The sequence below is a fragment of the Pogona vitticeps genome, chromosome 1 (assembly GCF_051106095.1).
Source record: "Pogona vitticeps strain Pit_001003342236 chromosome 1, PviZW2.1, whole genome shotgun sequence".
Taxonomy (NCBI): domain Eukaryota; kingdom Metazoa; phylum Chordata; class Lepidosauria; order Squamata; family Agamidae; genus Pogona; species Pogona vitticeps.
In genome coordinates, this window is record NC_135783.1 from 260,424,261 (window position 1) to 260,446,463 (window position 22,203).

The window sequence follows — 22,203 nt, forward strand, 5'->3', positions numbered from 1 at the left end:
AAAAAGGATCCGGAGGAAGAATCAGGATGGGTATGGCCACAACAGTTCAAGATCTATGCCAGAGGCAATCATCTCACTCTGCCTCATGGCAGGGACAGTTCTGTATTCTGCTATCATTTCAATAGAACACACAAATATAACTAGCATTCTATACTTCATCAATTCTAGCATTCGATTTTACGATAGTAAGGAGCAGTTTTTAAATACTCAGGAATAGGATACATTCTACTTTCTCCCTGGAAATGCAAAAATATGTGTATGTTTTTAAAAGTTCAGTAATGACTGAGCATGCTCAACAATCACCAGAGCTATGAAACGATCAGTGGGAAAAGAGCAGTTGCAACAACAACAACAACAGTTAAGGGACAGGTTAATTAAGATGAGACTATGCTTAGCTTTAAGTCAAGATCAATACAAAAAATTGAGAAATTCACACCTGTGAGGAGAGACTGGAGAGGGACAAGCACTGTTAGCTCCCTGTTTTTTAACTGTGGGAGAAATAGAAAGCAACGCTATATGCCGACAAGCACTGGATGCTTCAGAAAACATTTTAAATCTATTCCAGTTTGGGAAAGGTTAGAATTCTGCAAAGTTGAATGGGGTGAGTATTATGAGAAATATTTCATTGCCTTCTTAAATATGACACAGTTCTTAAAGAGAAAATCCTCTCTGGAGTTTAGAGCCCTCATGTAGACCAACACATGCAACTTACTGCTTGTAGATGCCATAGACACATATCCCACCATAGAGAAGTTCATTCCTCTGTAGATGTATCTTCCTTCCAAGAATGTTGACATATTACAACTGGCTCTCAGGAAGGACTGTGCTAAAGCTTATTAAATGCAGCCCAGAAACAAGGCAGCAGCCACTACTGACCAGAAAAATGAGTATATTTTAATTATTAATTATTTATTTATTCAATTTTTATACCACCCATCTAACCCAATGGTTACTCTGGGTGGTGAACATGAATAACAAGAGCATAACAAAAAGTTACATAATCAGTGTTACATAGTTAGTTTTGTTTGTAACCACCTAATTTTGCTCCTTAAAAATCTGCTTACAAGAGTAAAAAAACAAACAGATTTTTGGCTGCAGTAAGGCAATACAAATTGCTGTCCTTGCCCTCATAAACCCACCCCAAACCTCCTAATGTTGGCTAAGCAACCACACACAGAACTGTTATTTCTTGCGATATAATTATCTGTTAGTCACAAAAATGGAAGAGTATTTATCAATGAATCAGGTGTAACCATTTTAGAGAAAGACTAACGCTATGCCACAGGGCAAGAGAATCTGTTTCCAGAAAGCTTGAGTTTCCATCTCACAAGAATAGGTTACTATAACTATAAATTGTAAGCAGGAGAACAGGACCTTTGAATCATTTATTAACTTGCAAACCATTTTATCTTTCCCTCTTTTTTGGGATATTGCTTATGTAAGAACTGCAGCAACAGAAAACTATAGTCTACATCAAAAGGTTAATCCAAACTAAATTTAGATGGAACCTACTTTGTGGGATGAAAGTATTTTGCTACCACGATCCCACTGATACAACGGCTGGGGCCCAACAAGTACTTTGGTATCTCTCACTTGCACACTTGAGATTTTCTTTCACTTTTGCCTTTACTGCAGCCCTCTGTGTTGCCAAAATACTGCCTCAGAGATTCCCTGGCGCTCTCTCTCTCTCTCTCTCTCTCTCTCTCTCTCTCATATTTATTTATTTATTTATTTATTTATTTATTTATCTATCTATCTATCTATCTATCTATCTATCTATCTATCTATCTATCTATCTATCTATCTATCTATCTATCTGTCTATTTATTTATTTATTTGATTTGATTTTTATCCCGCCCTTCTAGACATATGTCTACTCAGGACGGCTCACAATATAGCAGGTTTTGGAAAGTATAGGGAAATTCTGTGGGGGCAAAGGTGTCTGCTGGAAGAAGCGTATCATTACAGTCTGCTTAACGCGCCTACTCTAATTAGAATGAACAACTGGATTTGGGTCTATTTCTGCATCAGCGTCAGTTTTAAAAAGTTGTAAAAGTTTATTTTGAAAAGTATTTCCAAAATTCTTTAGAATTAAATTTCTGCACAGATTGGGAAGATACTACATGATTTATAAAAAATGCAACTGACAGAAATAAGGGATTATTATGGTATTAGCATGTTTCCAGAACATTACAGTAAATATATTATAATACAAAATATTTTAGTAAATACTATATTACTACATCATTTATCTTGTATTTTGAGTGACAACTGTTGAATTATATTTGCATTCCAAACATCTATCATTTTTAAAAACATGGTCAGACACAAGTTTATGTTTCAACCAAATATGTTACTAGTCCTTAATGAAGAAAGTGAGGATTGCTAGACTAAGATAAATTAATGAAGAAGGCTACAAATATAAATGGAATTTTAAATGATTTTTTTCTCCCTCTTTTAACCTGGTGATTTTAAATCATTTATTCTTCTTCCATATTCTCAAAGCCAATCTGTCTTGTTCTCCCTGATTCCTAAACAGGACAGGAATTTGTCATGAGATCAAGGGAAAATGGATACACAGAAACACACCTCATGGTGTCATTTTAATGGTTCCTATCGATGTCAACAAGGGAGATAAGAGAACACTACTTGTTACATGAGACACACACCCTAGTGTCCAGTAAAATATTTTTCGTTGTGTTCTTACCGTGAAATGAATCCATCTTAGCTTTAATTAACATCCTTAATCTTGCAACCTCTTGTCTTTTCAATTCATCCAGCTTTGTTCTCACATGATGACTAACTAAGTCTAACTCTTTGCTCAACTTTCCACTCTGTTGACAAAAAACAAGCAAATAAATTATGCTGGTAGCCTGCAATTTTTCTACAAGTTAACTGCCTCAGTTAGCTATGCTATCCTCTGAAATATTTCACAACTGGAAGAAATATTACTTACCTGAACATGGAAATAGAATCTAAAAGCTGAACATACTAATTTTCAAAATAAATCAGTACCATAACCCAGCTAAAATCTATTCCAAAGCTCAGTGACAAATGTCCCTTTGCCTTGTACTTTGAATGGCTTATTTGTTTCATTGACAAATCAAGGAAACACAATTACAGAAGGACCCTCTTATCCACTGGGAATTAGTTCTACACACACACACACACACACACACACACACACACACACACACACACACACACACACACACGGTGGATGCTGTAAACCACAAATAATAGTGAATACTATTCATAGTATGCTAAAAGAAAAAGAAATCTAGAAAAAAAGTATTTTCATCATGCATTACCAGAACTAGCCACTGGAAGGAGCAGAGACCATGCTATGTATTCCAACAAGAGTACATAGCATGCTTCTTGCTCTCTCTAGTGGCCAGTTCTGATAAATACATTGTGAATATACTTTTTTCAAGTTTTTTTTTCTTTTAATATTTTCAGACTGCAAATAAGTGAAACTGCTGAAACTGATTCCGTGGATACCGGAGTCATAGTGTATTTTGTTTTCTCTTATTTGTTTTTTTGAACACTGCTTTGAAATTTTAGTGGTCCTCATCATCATCGGGGCTTTGGAAACAATACCATGGAATTTTATAAAGTATTATAATCAGCTGCAGGTTTCAGAAAAAAACACCATCAGATCCACAAAAAATGCAATATTAGGAAAAGTGTATATATATTTCATTGTTATTTAACAGATACATAGATTTTTAGCTAAAACTTGTGTCTGTTAGATAATACCAGTCAATGTTTTTATAATTTTGATTGACTGTGCCTGGGGTTTAATCATAACCATCATCATCATCAGAATTGCTTCAGGGTTTCACAATAATTATTCACTCACTACATTATACTGTGTTATCTTATCATGCTGAGAAGCAGGAAGAAAAGCTGCCTCTTAATGAATGGGTTGGTAATTTTTCAAAATCTTATAGCCTTAATGTGTCACACAACATTACACAGTCAAGGTAGATATGCCAGTTTGGCTATTGCTCCACAGATAGGCACAGTACAGCCCAGATGATGGATAAATGGTTTATCTGCATGGCAAGAAGGGGTGTGGGAAGAAGTCAGTTCATATAAAAAACTGGATATGGAACTGCTTCCATGTTGGTAGAAGAAAACAGGGACAACAAGCCAGGCATTCATAGTGTGGGGACAGACTATATTTATCTCTGTTGTCCTTATAAAAGATCCTGCTGCTTCTTTTAGGTAACAAATCAAAGCAATAATTACATTTCCTCTTTCCCTAACTTTATAGAGAACAGAAAGCATACAATTAAGGATCAATGTATTATTTTCTTCTGTTTTTCACTATATAGATATTTATGTGTGTATGCTTCTTCTCTCTCTTAACACTGGATAAACAGATACATCCTTCTGTAGTTCTGCCAGTGGTGATGGCTAGTGTCCTTTTTACCTCACATCTGAACTGACATGAAAGATATGGAATCCAGGCTCAGAATGCTATTTCTTACCTGGTACCTATTATTTACTGTCTGCAGATTAGGCAATGTAGATATGAACAAATTACATACCTATGTCAACAGTAAATTCAAGAACCAAAGTAATTTTCCTTATGTTCTACACAGTACTTATGTGGCTTCCAGGATCAAATTAAAAATGAGCTTCATTTGTCTAAACATTACATATGCATACACTTGGTTTCAATGCAACAAATTTAAGCATGCATTTATCTATTGATGACAGAGAGCACTTAAAAACATGTAGTATTCTGTTGATGAAGATTTACCATGTTATCTTTTCCCTTCATTCAGATCATCTTGTCACTGTACATACCTTTATTTCTTCTATGTCTGCTGTCTGAAGCTTCTCTCTGAAATGTTTATCTGTCTCCAGAACATCTATGACTTGCCTCAAGTAGGCATCATAATAAAGCCCGGTATCCTTTAAAAAGTGAACATCAGTTTAGTAATGGAGGGACAAGGAAGTTGATGATTTCTTTTCTCGTAGAGCAGTTAAAAATACTGTAGCTGATTAGGTCCTCAGTTCAAGCAAGATTCTAAAATCTAACAACCAGTTTCTAAAATTTAATATTCAGTGCTGAAGTTAAAATTATATTTTCAAATTATAACAAATATCCAGAAATGTAAAGATCACATTTGGAGTCTATTTTAAATGCCATTTTGGGGGTTTAACATGTCTCTACAGAGATGTCATTCCTTTGAAAAGGCTCTGCAGGACATAAAAGGAAAATAGAGGTTGAGATATTTTCTGTAAGGCATCCCTTTCTCTGTTTTCCCATCAGCTTTGAAAAAAAAAAGCTCATTTTAGATGTCGAACTAAATGAGTAGTGGGAGAGCAATGATGAGATATCAAATATTTAAAAAAAACAAAATGGCTGATTTTTTTTAAAAGCAGGATTTGGAACCAGATGATGATGTGAATTCCTTCGCACTATCTGCATGTTTTCTTCCAGGAGTACAGAAGTCAAACTCAGGGCTTCTAGGGTTTTAAAAAGAACAGAGTCTATCAAGTTCCCACCAGGGATTAAAATAAGGGGGGGGTGAACCTTTGGCCAGATGTTTTGGATGCCTATTAGCCCTAGTCAGCACGACTGACGGTAAGAGATTTTGAAAACTGTCATCCAAAACATCATAAGGGCCAATACTTTCCAGCCTAGGGCTCATTGCTTATACGGAGTGACATTTAATAGACAGTTATTGCAACGCAGTATGTATTGTTCCATCATCTGTGATGAAATACAATATTTTTAGTCTTCTTTCTAAAATTTTAAAATACTTACACATGAGTCAGTCTAAGAAAAGAGAAATGTTTGGTCTAAATGTATCTATATACTTCTATTTAAATTTGGAGCAATGAGCTTTTTATTTCCTTGATCTAACTTTCTTTTCTGTTTTGTGTTCCGCTTCTAGAACTTTCCTGAAATTAAAGGATTTTTTTTTAAAAAGGGAGGCAGAACACAGATCTGAGTGCCAAAGATGGATGTGAAATCATATTCTGATTTAAAATATTGAGCAAGCTCCTGTTGGTGGGGTTACTCTGGTGCAAACCAGATCTGGGCAACAGAAATAATTCATTTAAATAAATTTTAAATTTCCCTTCCCCTTCCTTCAGATTTCAAGCTTTCTTTCCTTTGGGAAACCTTGCAACTGCAGGGAAAACCCTTAACAGTCAAAAATTGCACCCATATTGCCATTGCTGGGATTGGAACTGCCAGCAATGACTTTTTGAGTATTAAAAGCTCCTTCTCTGACACCCCCTGCACGTCCCCTAAAGCTCACAAAGGCTTTCCCAGGGCAAAAAGAGAGCCTATGGATCTCAAAAAGAGGAAGGGGGAGAGGAAGCTTTCAATTTATTTGAATTAATTATTTCTGGTGCTCAGATCTAGTTTACTCTGGCATAATTACACTAACAGTATTTTGGCCACTGTCAGTTCAGAATTAACTTTAGATAGTAATTCTTTAAATGTTGGTAGAAAAATGATTATTTATTTAATTCACTTACCGGATTGTCTACTTGCGCACTCTCTACATTTTCTCCCATTGTTACTTTTGTTTTGTCTACGTCTATAGGTACTGCTTCCAGTGTAATCATAAGAGAGGTAAGCAGCAAAATGCACTGTTGTAATAAGACACTTCTCCATCTTTCCTGGAATAAAACAGAAAAATAAAGTTGTAAGCACCCTTCCAATGTTATATTTGTCTTTTGTATTGCTCTTGTGGCAAAACATTAGCAATGTTAGAAGAATGTGCAATTCTGCTATATATTTACCTATGACTATTTATAAAATTCAGAATCTAGGGAAGTGTGCCTATGTCAATTTATCAATTAAAGGAGGGATGGGAAAATTTAGCTCAGCAAGCTGATAATCAATCAGAATCCAAACTGATAACTGGACACATGTGCGGGGTGGGGGTGGGTCTCAAGTTGAGACTCAACTAACTTTTTAAAACATCCACTGTATCCACTTCCTTCATTTTCCCCATCAAGTAAAGTCAAAGGGAAAGTAAAGGCACCCCCAATATACACAAAAGAAGTATGCTTATAAAAACACAAATAGACACTAAGTTACACACATATAATAGATATAACAATCTCACTCATGTTAATTATTCCAGTATGGTCACAAATGCAGAAACCCAAGTTGTTTCTTTCAAAGTAAGGATGGCCTAATTTCATCTACTCCCTACAATGAGTTCAGAACAGTGAGTCCCTGTTCCTTCAACCCACTGGGTAGGGCTGGGAGGAAAAGAGACAAAAAAGAAGGGCTGGCACCTCCCCTCATACTTAGGAAGAGACTCTCAAAAGCATGAAGTCTCCCTACTTCTGTTTTAGAGGATACAAATAACAGGTAACTAAAGCAATAGCAAGAAAGCAATCCGGTGATAAACTCCAGTATTTCCAAGTGCAACCCTTCTTGTATGCATGCTGTTTCTGGAAGTATTCCACAAGGGATGCCACTCACAAAGAAAGAGGTTGCTTTAGATGACACAATGATGATGACCAAGGCTAGCCTATACATTTGCAGAGAAACAGAAAAACTGGAAACCTCTGGCCTTCCACTTAGATATTGGCTAAAGTCCTCTTCTGTAAGTTGTGATGTGTAAGGCTGATGACATCATCAGCTACAGTGATTTTTTTTTCAGAAATAAAAAAGGCTGATTCCTTCCCCAGGGGAAGATGCTCAAAACCCAGAGTCTTGGTGCTCCTATCAAATCACTTTCGTAATGGAGCCGGAGCGGGGGGCCATGGGACAGGGGAAGCTTTTAGTTTTTGAAAACTGCCACCAGCATAAAGTCATGCTGGCAATGGCAATTTTCAGAAGTTCAAAACTCCCATCCCATCCCAAAACCACCAACAGCTTCCTGACAATGAAAGGTATTCCATGGAAGCCTCGGGATCTTTGGGGGAGAAATCAGAAATATTTCATTTCTGAAAAATTATTGTGGCTGATGATGTCATCAGCATTACATGGTGAAGCTACATGAACAGGATTTCAGCTAATGTAAGTGAAGTCAAGCCTGCAACCATCTTGTCTGGGCACACAGTGGAAAACACAGGAGGAAAGGGGAGGAAGCTTGATCTTAAAACCAAGTAGCCAAGATGAAGTCTGTGCAGATATTAAAACCGGGCTTATTGTGTGACAATACCATTTCAAGTTTCACGCTGTTATCCAACAGAGTTGGATAGGCAGAAATGTTTCAGCTTCCATCCTAGAATATTAGATAAAATGTATTTGTATGTATCTTGTAAGTTATTACAGGCTCAACACAATGATAGTATGGAGGTCAGAGGAGAGGACTGAAGTGGTAGAAGAAGTAGATTTTGCACTTTGAAATAAAATGATATTGTACCAATCAATGAACGACCAACATCAAAATATGGATAGGTTTTCGCAGTTGGGAACTAAAAAGCATTTAGCGGCAGTCACTGCTCCAACATCAAGAAACAGTTTCGGACAACCTCCTGTTTCCACTGCAGCTAAAACTGTGCTCACGACCTGGGGTTCAAATCCCAGGTAGCCGGCTCAAGGTTGACTCAGCCTTCCATCCTTCCGAGGTTGGTAAAATGAGTACCCAGCTTGCTGGGGGGGGGGGGGGGCAATGTGTAGCCTGTATAATTAAAAATTGTAAACTGCCCGGAGAGTGCTTGTAGCGCTATGGGGCGGTATATAAGTCAAATAAATAAATAAATAAATAAATAAATAAATAAATAAATAAATAAATAAATAAATAAATAAATAAATAAATAAATAAATAAATAAATACTAAGCAGAATGCAGTCACGGCCAGCAGTGTGGCAGGAACTTCTTTGCCATCTCTTCCAAATGCAAAGGAGCTTTATTTCGAGAAAAACAAGCTATAACAAAACAAACACATTACTAGATGCAGAAGTCGCAGGCCTTAAGATGGTATCTACTGTATGTACCAACAACTCTACACTCAAGAGCTAATGGATGAGTCAGACTTTGAACTCAGATAAGCATTAATGTGAGTCACAGCTTTGAGTACATAGTAAAGGGTAGTGAAACTAGCTGAGGCAACATTCACTGATTCAGTGAATAAAGCATACTCTTTAAATTTCCCCACCTTCATCCATAGTCCAGATGTATTTTGTCTTTGTAACACTCTTTAGGATTTTTAGGATTCCTCCTAGCTTTGCATTTCTCCCCAAAAACACTCCTCATCTACAACTAGGCAGGATTAAGTTAACCTGCCTCCCTCATCTCTTGGAGCACTGAAGCAGAATAATCAACAAACAGCAAGTGAGGGTCACTTCGCCATTTGTCTGGGCCTTGGCAGGAAACTCTCTCAATCTCTTTGCCGAGTTTTGGAACTTCATTGCTATGAAGATTGACAGCTAGTTCCTATTAAAACTTTACCAGGTCCGTAGAGGATCCTTTACAGAGGACCTGACTGCCAGTAGATAAACCAAAGGTCAAACTACTAGACTATGTACCTTCAAGTTTAAAACCTAATGAACAGAAAAAAGTTAAACAGCTGCAAGAGCCACTTCTTATTCCACTTCCTTAATACCTAGTATGTTTTATTTTTAATCTGCCACTCTTCACTGTAAACATTCCCTGGATGACATAATACCAAAAGTCAAAAAATTAAAAATGGGACAAATCAGGAAAAATGCTATCTCAACAGGGAAAATAAAACACGCATTTGTCTGGTTCCAGAAAAAAGATTACAAGGTAGGTACTGCTGCACCGGGTGAAAGGTGGTATAAGCTATTAACATCACTTGAGCCTCCAGAACAAAACTGTATAGATAAGTAAATGAGCAACTCCTAGAGTTTAGTGGAATTATATTAATTCATGCTAGGAGGACTGGGAGGGGTGCATCTGCCCTACATCCACCATTTTACCATGTCTCTAGCCCTCCCCTCAGTCACAAAATACAGATGCTTTCAGGAGTGCAACTGACTATTTAAGCCCCCTTTTTTACTCCCATAATCTAAGGAGGGTTTTCTCTTCCAAACCAAAACTAACTTTGGTTTTGTTTGTTTGCATTTGTTTGTTTAGTTGGTTGTTTTAAGAAAGAAGACTTCCCAGTCTAAAGCAGACCTGGGAGGAATGAACAATCATGCCTCCTAAAAGTTTCTGGGTTGGTCATTAAAGGGTGTGAGTGTGGCAGGATCAAGGGGCCTAGGGGTACTGCATACAACCTGTGAGTTGCACCTTCCCCAGCCCTGGCATAGATAATCCCTCAGATTACAGACCTGATCATCTGTGGAAGTGCAACCCTGTCCAGGTTGAATCCAACCTCCACAGCTACAGTAGATGAACCACCTAAAGCAGTGGTTCTTAACCTTGGGTTACTCATGTGTTTTTGGAATGCAACTCCCAGAAGCCTTCACCACTAGCTGTGCTGGCTGGGGTTTCTGTTCAAAAACACCTCAGTAACCCAAGGTTAAGAACCACTGACCTAAAGTACTTCCCCTCTTATTGAGGCAGACCTTCTCCTTCTTGGCCCTCACTCACCTGTTACTAACTACAGACATAAATTTTCACACATAAGATGTCAAAAAAACAACAACCTTGGGAGACAGAACGGAATCCTGAAAGATCTGCAGCATCTGCCATAGGACTAATCAGACATTTTCTTGTTTCAGTAATGAGCCCCACCAACATGAATAAAATCATAGGAACATAATGTCTCCAATCCCTGTGCCAAACACAGTATCATAGCTGATGGTGCTGAAGTTTGTCATTTAGTCTAGGAAAATGAGGAGGATCAAAACTGATCCTCCTCATTTTCCTAGATGTCCTTCTGCCATAACATGCCATTCAAATCATTCTGTGCACTTTCTTCATGAAAAACAAGCCTGAAACCCAACAGAAAGGAATCCAGGTATTTTTTTAAAAAAAATGGTAAGCCTAATTACTTACCAAAAGAATGCACAAACATCCATGATACTGCAGTACAGATAAAACCATTGAAATGATCTTGCCACTTGTATATTGTAGACAGGGGGTCTCAAACATGCAGTGCAGGGGCCATTTGCGGCCTGCCGGATGATAGTTTGCGGCTCCCCGCCTTGCGTGCCCCCCCCCGAAGCGCCCACGCATCCTCTGCTGTCAAGAGTCAAAAAAGTCTCACCTCGCTCACCGGCTCTCTCCCAAGACAGCCTGTCTGCTGGCTGGCAGGCTGCAGTTCTGGATGGAGGATGCAAGAGGTGCTGTCTTCGGGGAGAGCCAGTGAGCGAGGCACGCTGCCAGCCCTTTCCCACAGGCGCCCGAGCCGCCGCCGAGCAGAGCTCGCTCCTGGCCCATCCTCGAAGAGCTCCTCCAAGCCGCCAACAGCAGCTGCCACCGCCACCACCTCTTCCATGGAAGCAGCTTTCTGGCTCTCTTTCTCTCTCGGCACCCCCAGCACCAGCCTGGCCAGTGGCCACCTCAGCACCCAGTGGTGCTTCCTCCTCCTCCTCCTCTTCATCCTGCTTCAACCACCTTGGCTCTAGAGGCTGCCTGGACTCGCCTCACAAACTTTGCTCCTCTGTTATGATGCTGCTGAATGTGCCTTTTTTTGAGGGGGGACCCTCAGAGGAAGATTGCTGGACCTCTGTGTGTGTTTGTGTGCATGCGCACGCGTACACCTGTGAAGGCCCCCGCCCCGTTCTGTTTAATTTCGCGGGTACCGGTGGGGGCTTTTCTCCTTTGGCAAGGCAAATTCTGTGAAGGTTTTGTTTTAAATTTATGTCGTGCCCTCCTCCCACCCCACCCCCGCTAGGTGGTCGCCGGCACTTTCTTCTCCACTTCTTCATTCTGCTGCTGGTGGTGGTGGTGTTAGTGAAGAAGGAGCCAGAGGGAGTCATAGCCAGCGACGAGGGCTTGCACGCCCCTCTTCCTCCTCGTCCTCCTCCTTGGAGCCCCAGCCGGGCTAAGGAAATTCCTGGGCGGCTTCCTCGGGCTCTTGCTTGGCTTGGCAGAAAATCTGATGTGGCCCAGCCTCATCCAGACTCTGCCTCCAGCAGCCCCCAGGTAAATTGAGTTTGAGTCCCCTGCTGTAGACACTTTGTAAGAAAGATCTTGAGTCAAACAAACCATTACCTATATTTACAATCCTCATGTGATAAAACATGTATGTGTAGCTCATGAAGCAACTGTGTTTACTTGGAAATTCTCAGCTCTATTAAATGCAGTGGAATATTCCCCCAGACATTGTGTTTAGAACTATGGTCCTAGTTCTTAAAAAAATGTAAAGAAGGAAAAGACCTAAGATGCAAGGTCATATTCACACAGCTTTTTGAAGATGTCTATCAGTGGCACTGTTACAAGTTACCTTACTAAGAGTTCTTCTGCTACCCTCAAGGACCATGGCCCATTCTTCTTTAAGAGGAATGTTCAGGCATGTAACCTTGAAAAGCTGCACTCCTTCGGGCAATGCTTGCTCTGGCCAGATGCAAAGGAGGTAATACTTGTATTTAATAATTATATAGGAGATGGATTTTTTCTACTACAATGTGACAGGGAGAAAAGATGTCTCTAGAATATTGAAGGTGCAAAGACATACTGATGCAGTTTTTCTCACTATTGCTGCCAAGTTATATCTGCTCTCCCAAAAGTATTAAATCAGCTGTTTCTCCCTTGTTAAAGATACAACAGCCTTTCTTCTTCTGCATCTGACCAGTGAGGCATTACAGAAAAACAGTAAGCAGAATTGCCACCATATAGAAGAGCGGCGACTTACTTGTTGCCCTCCAGATATTTATTATTTATTTATTTATTTATTTGATTTGTATCCCGCCCATCTGGTCTGGTCGATATTATTGGACTATGATTCCCACCAGCTTTAGTCAACTAAGCCAATGCAAGGAATCATGGGATTTGCAGTTCAATAACACGTGGAGTGCATGAGTAGTCTGCAATGTGCAGAACTGCAATTTTTCATTATTCAGTTGCATAACAACAATATAATTGTGAGCCACTAGCATAAAGACAGGCATTATCCTTGTCTGATTTATCCAAAATACAGATTTAAATAATGTAATCCTAAACATTCACTCTTTAAAAGAAAAGCAATAAGCATTCCTTAAACCATTGGAAACTATTGATAGGAAAGCCTACTACATCAAAATATGCTGTGAAAATGGTCACTAATATTGAGAAGATTTAATCTGCAGTTCTACTGTCTCCTTGAAGGACTAGACCTGACCACAAAATTGGACACTGCAGTTTAAAAAAAAAAGGTCAACGTTAAAAGAATTTTCTAAGGCACCCAAGGAAATACTGAATAAAGGATTTGTATATTTTCTTAGGAAAAGGATTAGTCCCTGTTTGACAGCCATTTTCCCCCTCTGAATACGTTGGGTTTACTCTTCATGTTTGATCATCTAGAACAGTATGGATGCAGCAGTAAAAGAGCCACTAATTGACAGATTTTCTACCCCACCATGGGCCAACTAGTCTGTGTCTGTCCTCATAAAACAAACAACTGTTATTTTATGTAATGATCTGCTACAGGCTGTGACAATGATAACACTCAATCTAGGAATGTCTATGAGTCATGAAGGCTTATATGTGCCTCTATGATCAAAGGTAATATGTCTACTAAATGTCATCTCTTGGAGATCAATAGTAGAAGAGAGCAGCTGCAAAAGGCATCTACCAGCCACAGGACTAAATGGAGCTTTGGTCTGATCCAGCAGGGTTTTATTCATAATGTTCTGAAAAACTCATAGTTGCTTTCTATTTGTACAAGCTTATGATGCCTACATGCAGACTGAACAAAAATGCTCACATTTCTTTGCATTATGTTGAAGGAGACATTTTGCACAGAAACAGCTGATCTGCACCTTCAGTTAGCTGGGTTTTTTACAATTGAAGACTGACAACTGAATATATGTTGTGGTTTCACGTTTCCAGTTCTTATATATTGTTAGAATGCCAAAGGCAGAATTTTTGACATGTCACACTGGGGTGCCCTCTAATTTACTCATGAGCCCTCTACAGCTTTTTCTGTCTGTTATGTTGAAAAGTGAATTTATGATTTTGGACATTAAAGTAATCTACAAGAAGAGTTTTATTACTTGGCTTGCAGGTTCAGCTCAACATAAATGAACTGGCCAGACTTACTAAACAGAAATTGTATCATTCAGCCATGTGACAAATCTCCTTAAATTCAGATATTGCAGGAGTAAGTACGGTAACTGTAACCCTCCAGATGCTGGTAGACTGCAACTAGCCACCATAGTCAATGATGAAGAATGCTATGAGATGTACTCCAGCAACATCTGAAGTCCTTCAATCACCTACCCCCACTATCCTTTTCCTAAAATCCTCCTACCTGTATCTAGCACAGATTCCTTTTCTTGATCTTCATTTGCTAGTCAGTCTTTCTCCTTTAACTTTCTGTCCTGAGTTATGATAATTCTCTTGAAGTAACACCAACTGAAGGAGAAAATGGCACTTTAACTTTAGCCCACAGGCTAATGGGTAAAAGATTACAATTTACCAAATACCTCTGTGCTTCTACTTCCCACCAACCTCATTTCCTAATGTTCTCTTTCTTTGAGGTTTTACCGTACATGATCTCAAAATGGGAAAGTGAAGTTTTAAAAATACCCTGACTTTTTATTTCTTAATAGAAGCATTTGTTGGGTGTTGAAAGTTTTTCTACACTCTAATCTAGGAGCAAGACAGACTGTGTACATTATCTTTTACTCAAGAAGAAAAGTAATGTACTTCACAAAGAGACCACATTTCTGTACAGTTTATGATCTTTTTCATTTACAAAATTCTTCCTAGATACCCTTCTCTATGTTGAAACTAACTGGCCTTTAATAAAAGAACCCAAGAAGAAAAGGACAATATTTTAAAGACAAAATATACAAATGGCACAAACCTGTGATCAAATAATTAACAATTACAACCTGGCAGTTCTGGCTTATCATGGCCATTTTCATAATTTTTTATGTACAGAGTACTTAGAAGTGGTTTAGCATTCCTTTCTTCTGGGAATGCTCTGGGACTGTGCAGCTTGTCCAAGGCTATAGAGGCTGGCTCTTCTCCCAGGAGGCATAGTGAGCAACCAAATTCCAAATCTCTACCTCAGGGTGCAATCCTATGGTGCTTTATCTTGCTTTTTTTACATAATCCAGCAACTGCACAATGTACTGGTAATTGTACTAGTAATTTTTACTTCTACCGTTCAGTATTATATTACTTGGATGGCAAGCTAACTCTATACTCTACAACCAAGCCCATACTATTTTCCGTAAAGTAACCTGATAGCTTCACCAATCTTCACTGAAAGCTCACATATTAAAACAGCACTAATATTCTTCCTGTGCTTCTCCTAAGCCTAATGTTCAGAAATATGTAAAAACACCGCTTTTTCCAAAACCTGAAGAGAAATTGTGAAAAATTCCATTATTACACTTTGTGATATGTACCTCAGATGTTTGGACACTCTCACAATATTTCACCTTCACTTATTGCCTCCAGGTTAATTACATCCTGTTAAGAAAGTGTTGTAAGTTTCAAAATAGCAAGACCTTACCAAAAGTAGGTAGTTACTTGCAGTTTCAACATTAAACAGTCAAAATGTGGTCTGTGGTTGTACTTTACCTCAAAGTTAAGAGAACAATAGTGTTGCTACATCCAACAGCAGTGAAAACTTAATATATACACATTTATTTAGTGCGTGTTTATCAACCTGGATTGAACAGGCTCTTTGGGGTAGAGGGAATCTTTCATAAGTATTTGTAAGCATTTGTAAACATGTCATCCCTTCGGTTGGGACCACAAAATTTCTCTATACTCAACAATAAACCACCCTCATGCTAAAACAAATCAACTTGTGACCTCAGGAGACTATAAGGGAGTGCTGTGCCATGGCTCCCACACAAAATTTTGCTGCAGAGTGTGTAATAAGGGAATCCTGATCAGAGAGAAGTAGCTTGATGTAAAATTTGTCTGTTATATTTACAGATCTGAGCAGCACAGTTTTGGTTATACAGGAACTCAGATCCACCTGTACACAAGGCAGGTGAGGAGCAACACCTCATTTAAAGTCGAAACAGCACTCTTAAAAGAACAGCACCACCAAAGTTCAATGGTAAAATGAATAGTGGTGACAAGGGGCTGTAAAAAAATACCCCCCCCCCCAATTTCTACTTTACCAGTTCTCACTTATTACACACAGTGCCTTAAGACATTTCATGGGCCTCTATGCCCAAGGTCTTTGCACCCAAGTAGCTCACAATCTAAAACAGAAAACGGGAAAGATCACAGCAGGAGAAACATAAGGAGGGAAGGATTATACAAATAAATCAGGTTACATATACTTAGAACTGCTCACAACTGGCAAAGAGGATTAACAGATAAACCAAAAGACACAAAAGAAAGATGTGAAGACAGACTTAAAAGTCTGGTATTAAACTAATGTTGAAAGTTGTTTCATGCAATGGGGCAAATTATTGAAACTGTGGACAGCCACTGACTTTCATACTGCTTCTCAGTATCCTAACTTTTTATTTATTTATTATGGGTGTGCTAACCTTAAGACTTATATTTGATGGACATTTTGAAATTTGTAAACTGCCCAGAGTAGTGTCTCTCCTAGAGGGGCAGTATATAAATTAATTAAATAAATAAACAAATGATCAAACTGCTTTTCATACTTAACTGATAAGGAAGAAAACATCTTACTAATCAGATTCCCCAAGTAAAGGAACCAACTGAGCTCTAACATAGTGCATCACAACAGTGACCTACTGGATTCATTGTGGTCTTGTTGTTATGGGGGGGGGGAGACTTCATTTTGTTAAATTTAAAAATAGCATATTTTTTAATTTAAACAATGAGCTGTGAACCAATTCAAGTCTTTCTTATTTACAGACAGGATGCCTATCACAACACTATCTGTGTCAAAGTGTGCTGATTATAGGAGAGTGGAGTAATCAGTTTGTATACAGTGGTAATCATATAAGAAAATCATTTATCTGGCTCTATTTAGTCAATAAAATTCATCTGAAAATAAAGAAGAGTTCTAACCAAAGTATTGTTCACTTAGGATGAAACATATTATAAATGAACTTAGCAGGTTGATTTTACACATTTGGGAAACGTTTCCATGTACATTAATCAGCTGATCTATAAAGATTCATAGACCTAAATGATATTGGAATAAGGAATACAGGCATATTCATGCATCTGAAGACTTTTTCACTCCATTACTATAATTCTCAGCAAATTGCCTTGCAGACTTACAGTATAAAGAAGCAAATAACCACACTGAGAGTGCAACAAAAAAAGGTCTTTGACATAATTTCACGGCCCATTGTTGCAACAGTGCAATACAATAGAACAGCAATATTTCAAATACCAGGAGAGATCTGACTCTTCTCCCTCCAAGATTACTCAGGTCCTATTTCCTGGAAGCCCATTAATTTTGATCTGGCTGACATATTAGATACACACATTGCATAAGAACATGAAAGACCAGGTTCTGGAACAGCCAGCATCAGCCATGCAACATAAAATAAACAGGGAGTTCACACCTATGTTCTGGCTTCTATATGCCACCTCAACAGGTTACAGTGCCAGACATTTGGTTCAAACACCTTTGCCACTCCTTACAGGAGCATTTCCTCTGTCACTCTGAGAAAACAGCTTGACAAATAGTCTTTGGCTCTCTCACTTGCATACTTCACTTGTCAACTTGGGTTCAAATAATTACACTGATACATATCTGTTCAGGCAAAATCTTTCTCTCCAGGTGAACTGACACCCTCCTGAGGGAGTTGCTTCACTGGCATGTGGTCTACCATTCAACTAACAACTCTGAATACACATGTTCACAAGACTATCCAGATCAGATCTGTTTGTTCTTCCTGGCCAATTTCACCAATGCAACCCCAGTCTTACCTTGGTAATCATATTCTCCAGATGCTGAAAAAAAGGGGACTTACACTTCAGTGCCACTAAGAGCCATACTCATCGCTTGGTCACACTTTCCATCTTCACTCCAACTGCATACTGTGTACCAGCCAGTAAGCTAAACAAATCAAAACAAGGTTCCAGCCTTTCTTTTTCTTTTTTTTCCTCCCACAGATCAAAAGTGCTACTAGAGTGACGTGCGGGGTACAGAGAAAATTTGGGGTGACTCCCTGGCTCTCCAGCTCAGCATGCCCCAAGGTGCCAGGAGTCCAAGAGGAAAAGAAGGAGGGGATGCGTGGCCCCAGTGAGGATAGCCGCCCCCCCCCCGTTTTTTTTTAAAGGATACCTTACCTTCATCTGGCAATGATTCATAGCTAGACAGGCAGGGGACAGAAGAACCCTGAGCATCTTCCTTTGCCTTCAGCTGATGAGCCTTTTCCCCAGTGATGTGTAGCAGCTTGCTAGAAGAGCCCTCAGCAGGAGCAGCACAGTTCCACAGATCTCCTTCCTTGGATTTTCTCTCCTGACCTTTCTTTCTTTTCACTCTCGTGTTCCTCCTTTCCTTTCCTTCTCTTCTTCTGCTGCTGCTTCTTCCTCTTCTCCGGCCACCGGTGATACACCCCCCCCTTTGAAGCTGGTCTCTAGCAAAACCTACTTCCCGTTCCCATAGCAATAGGGACCACCCCTTGCAGCACGCGGATTGGCGGAGCCCGCCTTCCTTCTGGGCATCGCGTAGGGCTACGATTGGGCCACCTCAAAGCAGTCAGGTTCAGTTGCGCGAGTGGAGGAAAATAAAGGGATGAAGGTGCGTTGCGCGGGTGAAGGTACGTGGCGCTAACGAGAGTGGGCGGGGCTAGTTTTCGTTTGCCTCCTTGACGCGCCGGGGCTGAGTGGGGCGGAAAAGCCAATGCGAGAAGAGTGGAGCGTAGCTCCTCCTCCCGCGTCTTCATTGGCTGGTTGCTTCATTGCGGGTTATAAGGGAGGCAAGTGTTGGGAATCCTTTCCTAGTTTGGTCCCTTGGTTGACATCTGGAATTCGAGTTGATCACCGAAGGGTTGTTTCACAGTCCCGCAGTCGGAAACTCTCAGTGTAGCTGTGCAGAATCCTGTAATTCGCTGAGCATCTCCGGTATCAGCAAAAAATAGTGGTGCAGCACCTTAAACACAGAGTATCAAACTTGTCCATGGACTAGAGTCCATTTTATGTGATGAAATAGGCTAGCTAGTCCAAATGCTTATTGGCTTTTAAAAGTAGTATAACAAGACTTCAGACAGAGACCTTTCTGAAGTAGTGCTGAATTGACATGACACGAAAGGCATTTCAATCAGTCCTGTATCAGTTTAGTGCTGTAACAATGAAACTAGATGAAAACTAGTTTATAAATTGACAAATTGTTGTTACAATGCAAGCAGAAAAGAAGCAAAAGGACTGGATTTATCTCCCAACACCCCACCCCACATTGTGCTTCATCAATTATGTCATTTGGACATACAAAAATTGCCCCCAAAGACATATACAGTATAGGCAATTGAGAAGCCAAAAGCAAGAGAAAACAGTAAGAACAGAAATGCTGCAAAAAGGACAAGATCTGCTAGCTAAACAATGTGTACTGCATATTCTTGCCAAAAGATTGGATCTACTGGCAGTTAACACTGACATTGTATAGTTCTAAAAGGAACAGTGAAGAGCACAGCACACAATGGGACAAATATATTTAGTCACTCCCCTATGGAGATAGTCAGACACAGCTTTGCCTACAGTAACACATTGGGGACACAATGAAGATTGCACAGAAAATTCAATTCTTCAAAAAAAGAATCTTTGGTTTATGAATGTGGAATATTGTGCTTCTGTATCCCCTATACAAAACACCAGGGAATGGCCCAATATTGCTGAACAGTATCCTGCCCACATTGCCAGCAGGAAAAAGGACTCAACCCTTATCTAGCCAAGGGCAGTCTGAATGTTGACAAGGCCAATGGTCCACACAGGATACTCTCTTGTACTCACTACAATTCACAAAGTGATAGCAAGAGAGGGGAAATCGTAGCAGCTGACTCCTCTTTTCATCCGTTCACCTAACCCAGACACAAAGCAATTGTCAAGGCTGTTTTTGACCAGTGTGAATATTGATTATATTAACTTCCTGGCCATTGGTATATGTAAAAGATGAAAATCTTTTGGCTCTCCAGATGTTTTATTTTGGCCTGTAAAACACACAATTTCATATTGTACTCAAGGGTTTTAAATAATTTCAGAGCTCAAAGCATGACTAGAAGATATTAAGAACCTGTAAAAATGGTTTCATTCTTACAAAAGCAAATTGTCTGGCTGCCGCAAATAAAAAGATCAGTATCCTATGAAGCTTTCACTCAGCAATACAGAATCAGTAGAATTCTGGCCATTAACAGCATTTTTCTACATATAGGCTAATACACATAACTTTAAATTAATTCAATATAATACTTCTGCTTCTGGCTACAACAGGGATTATTATACTGAAGAGATGAAAATACACATTTTGAGTAATCTTCATAATGTAACCATCTCAGTTGTTAGCAGGCAGCTTTAACAAATACGATTTCTTTCCCAGTGCCAGTAAAGAATATGGACATTGTGCCAAATGTTTTCCCTTTCTTAGGGAAGAAGGAAATAACACTTGGCCAAATTAAACAACAAAAAAAATTAAATACAAGTTGCTAAGAAATCTAGCATTTATTCCCAAATTTCCTTCTGTACTTTCTACCAGATGATAATGCAAATAGTGTGAATTGCACAAATTTCTCAAGAGATTATGTGTATCAGGCCATAAACATCTGCATTTCTTTTTAGATCACCTGCTGTATGCGAATGCAGTGCATGACCACAGACAGCCTCTGCATTGTTTCCAACAATAACTGAGATGTTGCTGATTAAAAAATATGTTCCATATGTACTATACCATATACAAAATACAAAAAATAAAGCTACGGCAATACTGCTCAGTTCTGTCAATTAGTCTTTTCAGTTTCTTGAATTATCACTTTTTTCTTGTCTGTAATATGGATGCATCTTTTAAAATTTTCTAATGAATCTTCCTGAGTTTTTCCACAACTCAAAGAGCTGTGAAGAGAAATGCACAATCTTGGATCTATAATATATGTTTTTTGGTTTTATTGTTTTTACATTTGTAAACTGTCCAGTTTGGTCTAGATGGGTGGGATAGAAATGCAATCAATCAATCAATCAATCAATCAATCAATCAATCAATCTTATCCCCATCCCATCCGTCCCCATCAGCCTCATCTCACTGGAGTAATCAGTTAAAGGGCACAGGCTGGCAGCGATCTATCAAAGATCTCACACAGAGCCAGAAATAAAATGACTAATCCTATCCCTTTCCTCTCTTTCTGCCACCATCTTTCTTTTTATCTCTCTCTAGCTCACTCTTTCCTCTCTTCCTCCCAGCCGAGTAGGCTGCTAATGTAGGGAGGAACAGATCACACTTGCAAAAATCAAATCATTCAGGCAGAGGCGGCCACAGTTAGCAGCAGGAGGGTCACAGGTTTCACACCTCTCCTTTAAGGTTCTGACCTTTGGTGGAACTTCTCTGGAAGATCAGCTCCTCCCATACATTCCCTACACTGGATGCTGAGGTCCCCATTGGAGGCCTTCTACTGCACTGCAGAGAGAGATACAGCTGTTGACCAACAGAGAGAGCATCTTCTCTGTACTAGCAGTATGGCTGCAGAATACTTTCCTGAAGGAGGCTTGCCTGGTACACGACCCAAAATGGAGACTAGAAGAGTTATTTTGAAGTGTAATGTTCTCAGGCATCATCATGAGGGATGTACAGTCAATTGCTTATCTCAGCCTCTATAGACAAAAGCCTGCAGGCAGCTAATTAACGATTCATTAGTCAAAGCAGATGGCTTGAAGGAGTCTCAAATAACTAGATTGTGCAAAATAGTGCAATTTTGATAGTGCAAAATATGACCACATGTCCAAGTTCTTTTGTTTTATTTTGTGACACAAAATGCGAACAACTTGAATTAGGAAAAGCCTCTAAATATACATGCACAAACATGCCACCTTTTTTGTTTTTGTTTGTTGTTGTTTTGCTAAATTCAAACATTCATGTAATACACTTTTTAAAAAGAATATGATTCTTAGTAGTCCTAAATTTATCCCTGGTAGTAAAGAAGAAATTTTACCACCACTGAAGAAGTGTGGCTGTACATTAGGATTCATATTTGAGGCTGGATGACAGATTTTGACAGTGGCCAGGAGTGTATTTGCACAGTTAAATCTGGTGTGCTAGCTGTGCCTTT

At 39.2% G+C, this 22,203-nt stretch overlaps 1 protein-coding gene across 1 annotated transcript in view; it reads right to left on the reverse strand.

Annotated features, from left to right (window-relative positions):
* Window positions 1-18,781, reverse strand: part of NUCB2 (nucleobindin 2) — a 36,592-nt gene extending 17,811 nt beyond the window's left edge. The window contains exons 1-4 of the mRNA XM_020802946.3: window positions 18,245-18,781; window positions 6,508-6,651; window positions 4,819-4,926; window positions 2,708-2,834 (exon numbers count right to left, since the gene is read on the reverse strand). Coding sequence (XP_020658605.2) covers window positions 2,708-2,834; window positions 4,819-4,926; window positions 6,508-6,651; window positions 18,245-18,301 — 436 coding nt within the window. The 5' untranslated portion in view covers window positions 18,302-18,781. The remainder of the gene's footprint in view (window positions 1-2,707; window positions 2,835-4,818; window positions 4,927-6,507; window positions 6,652-18,244) is intronic.
* Between the last annotated feature and the right edge of the window lie 3,422 nt (window positions 18,782-22,203).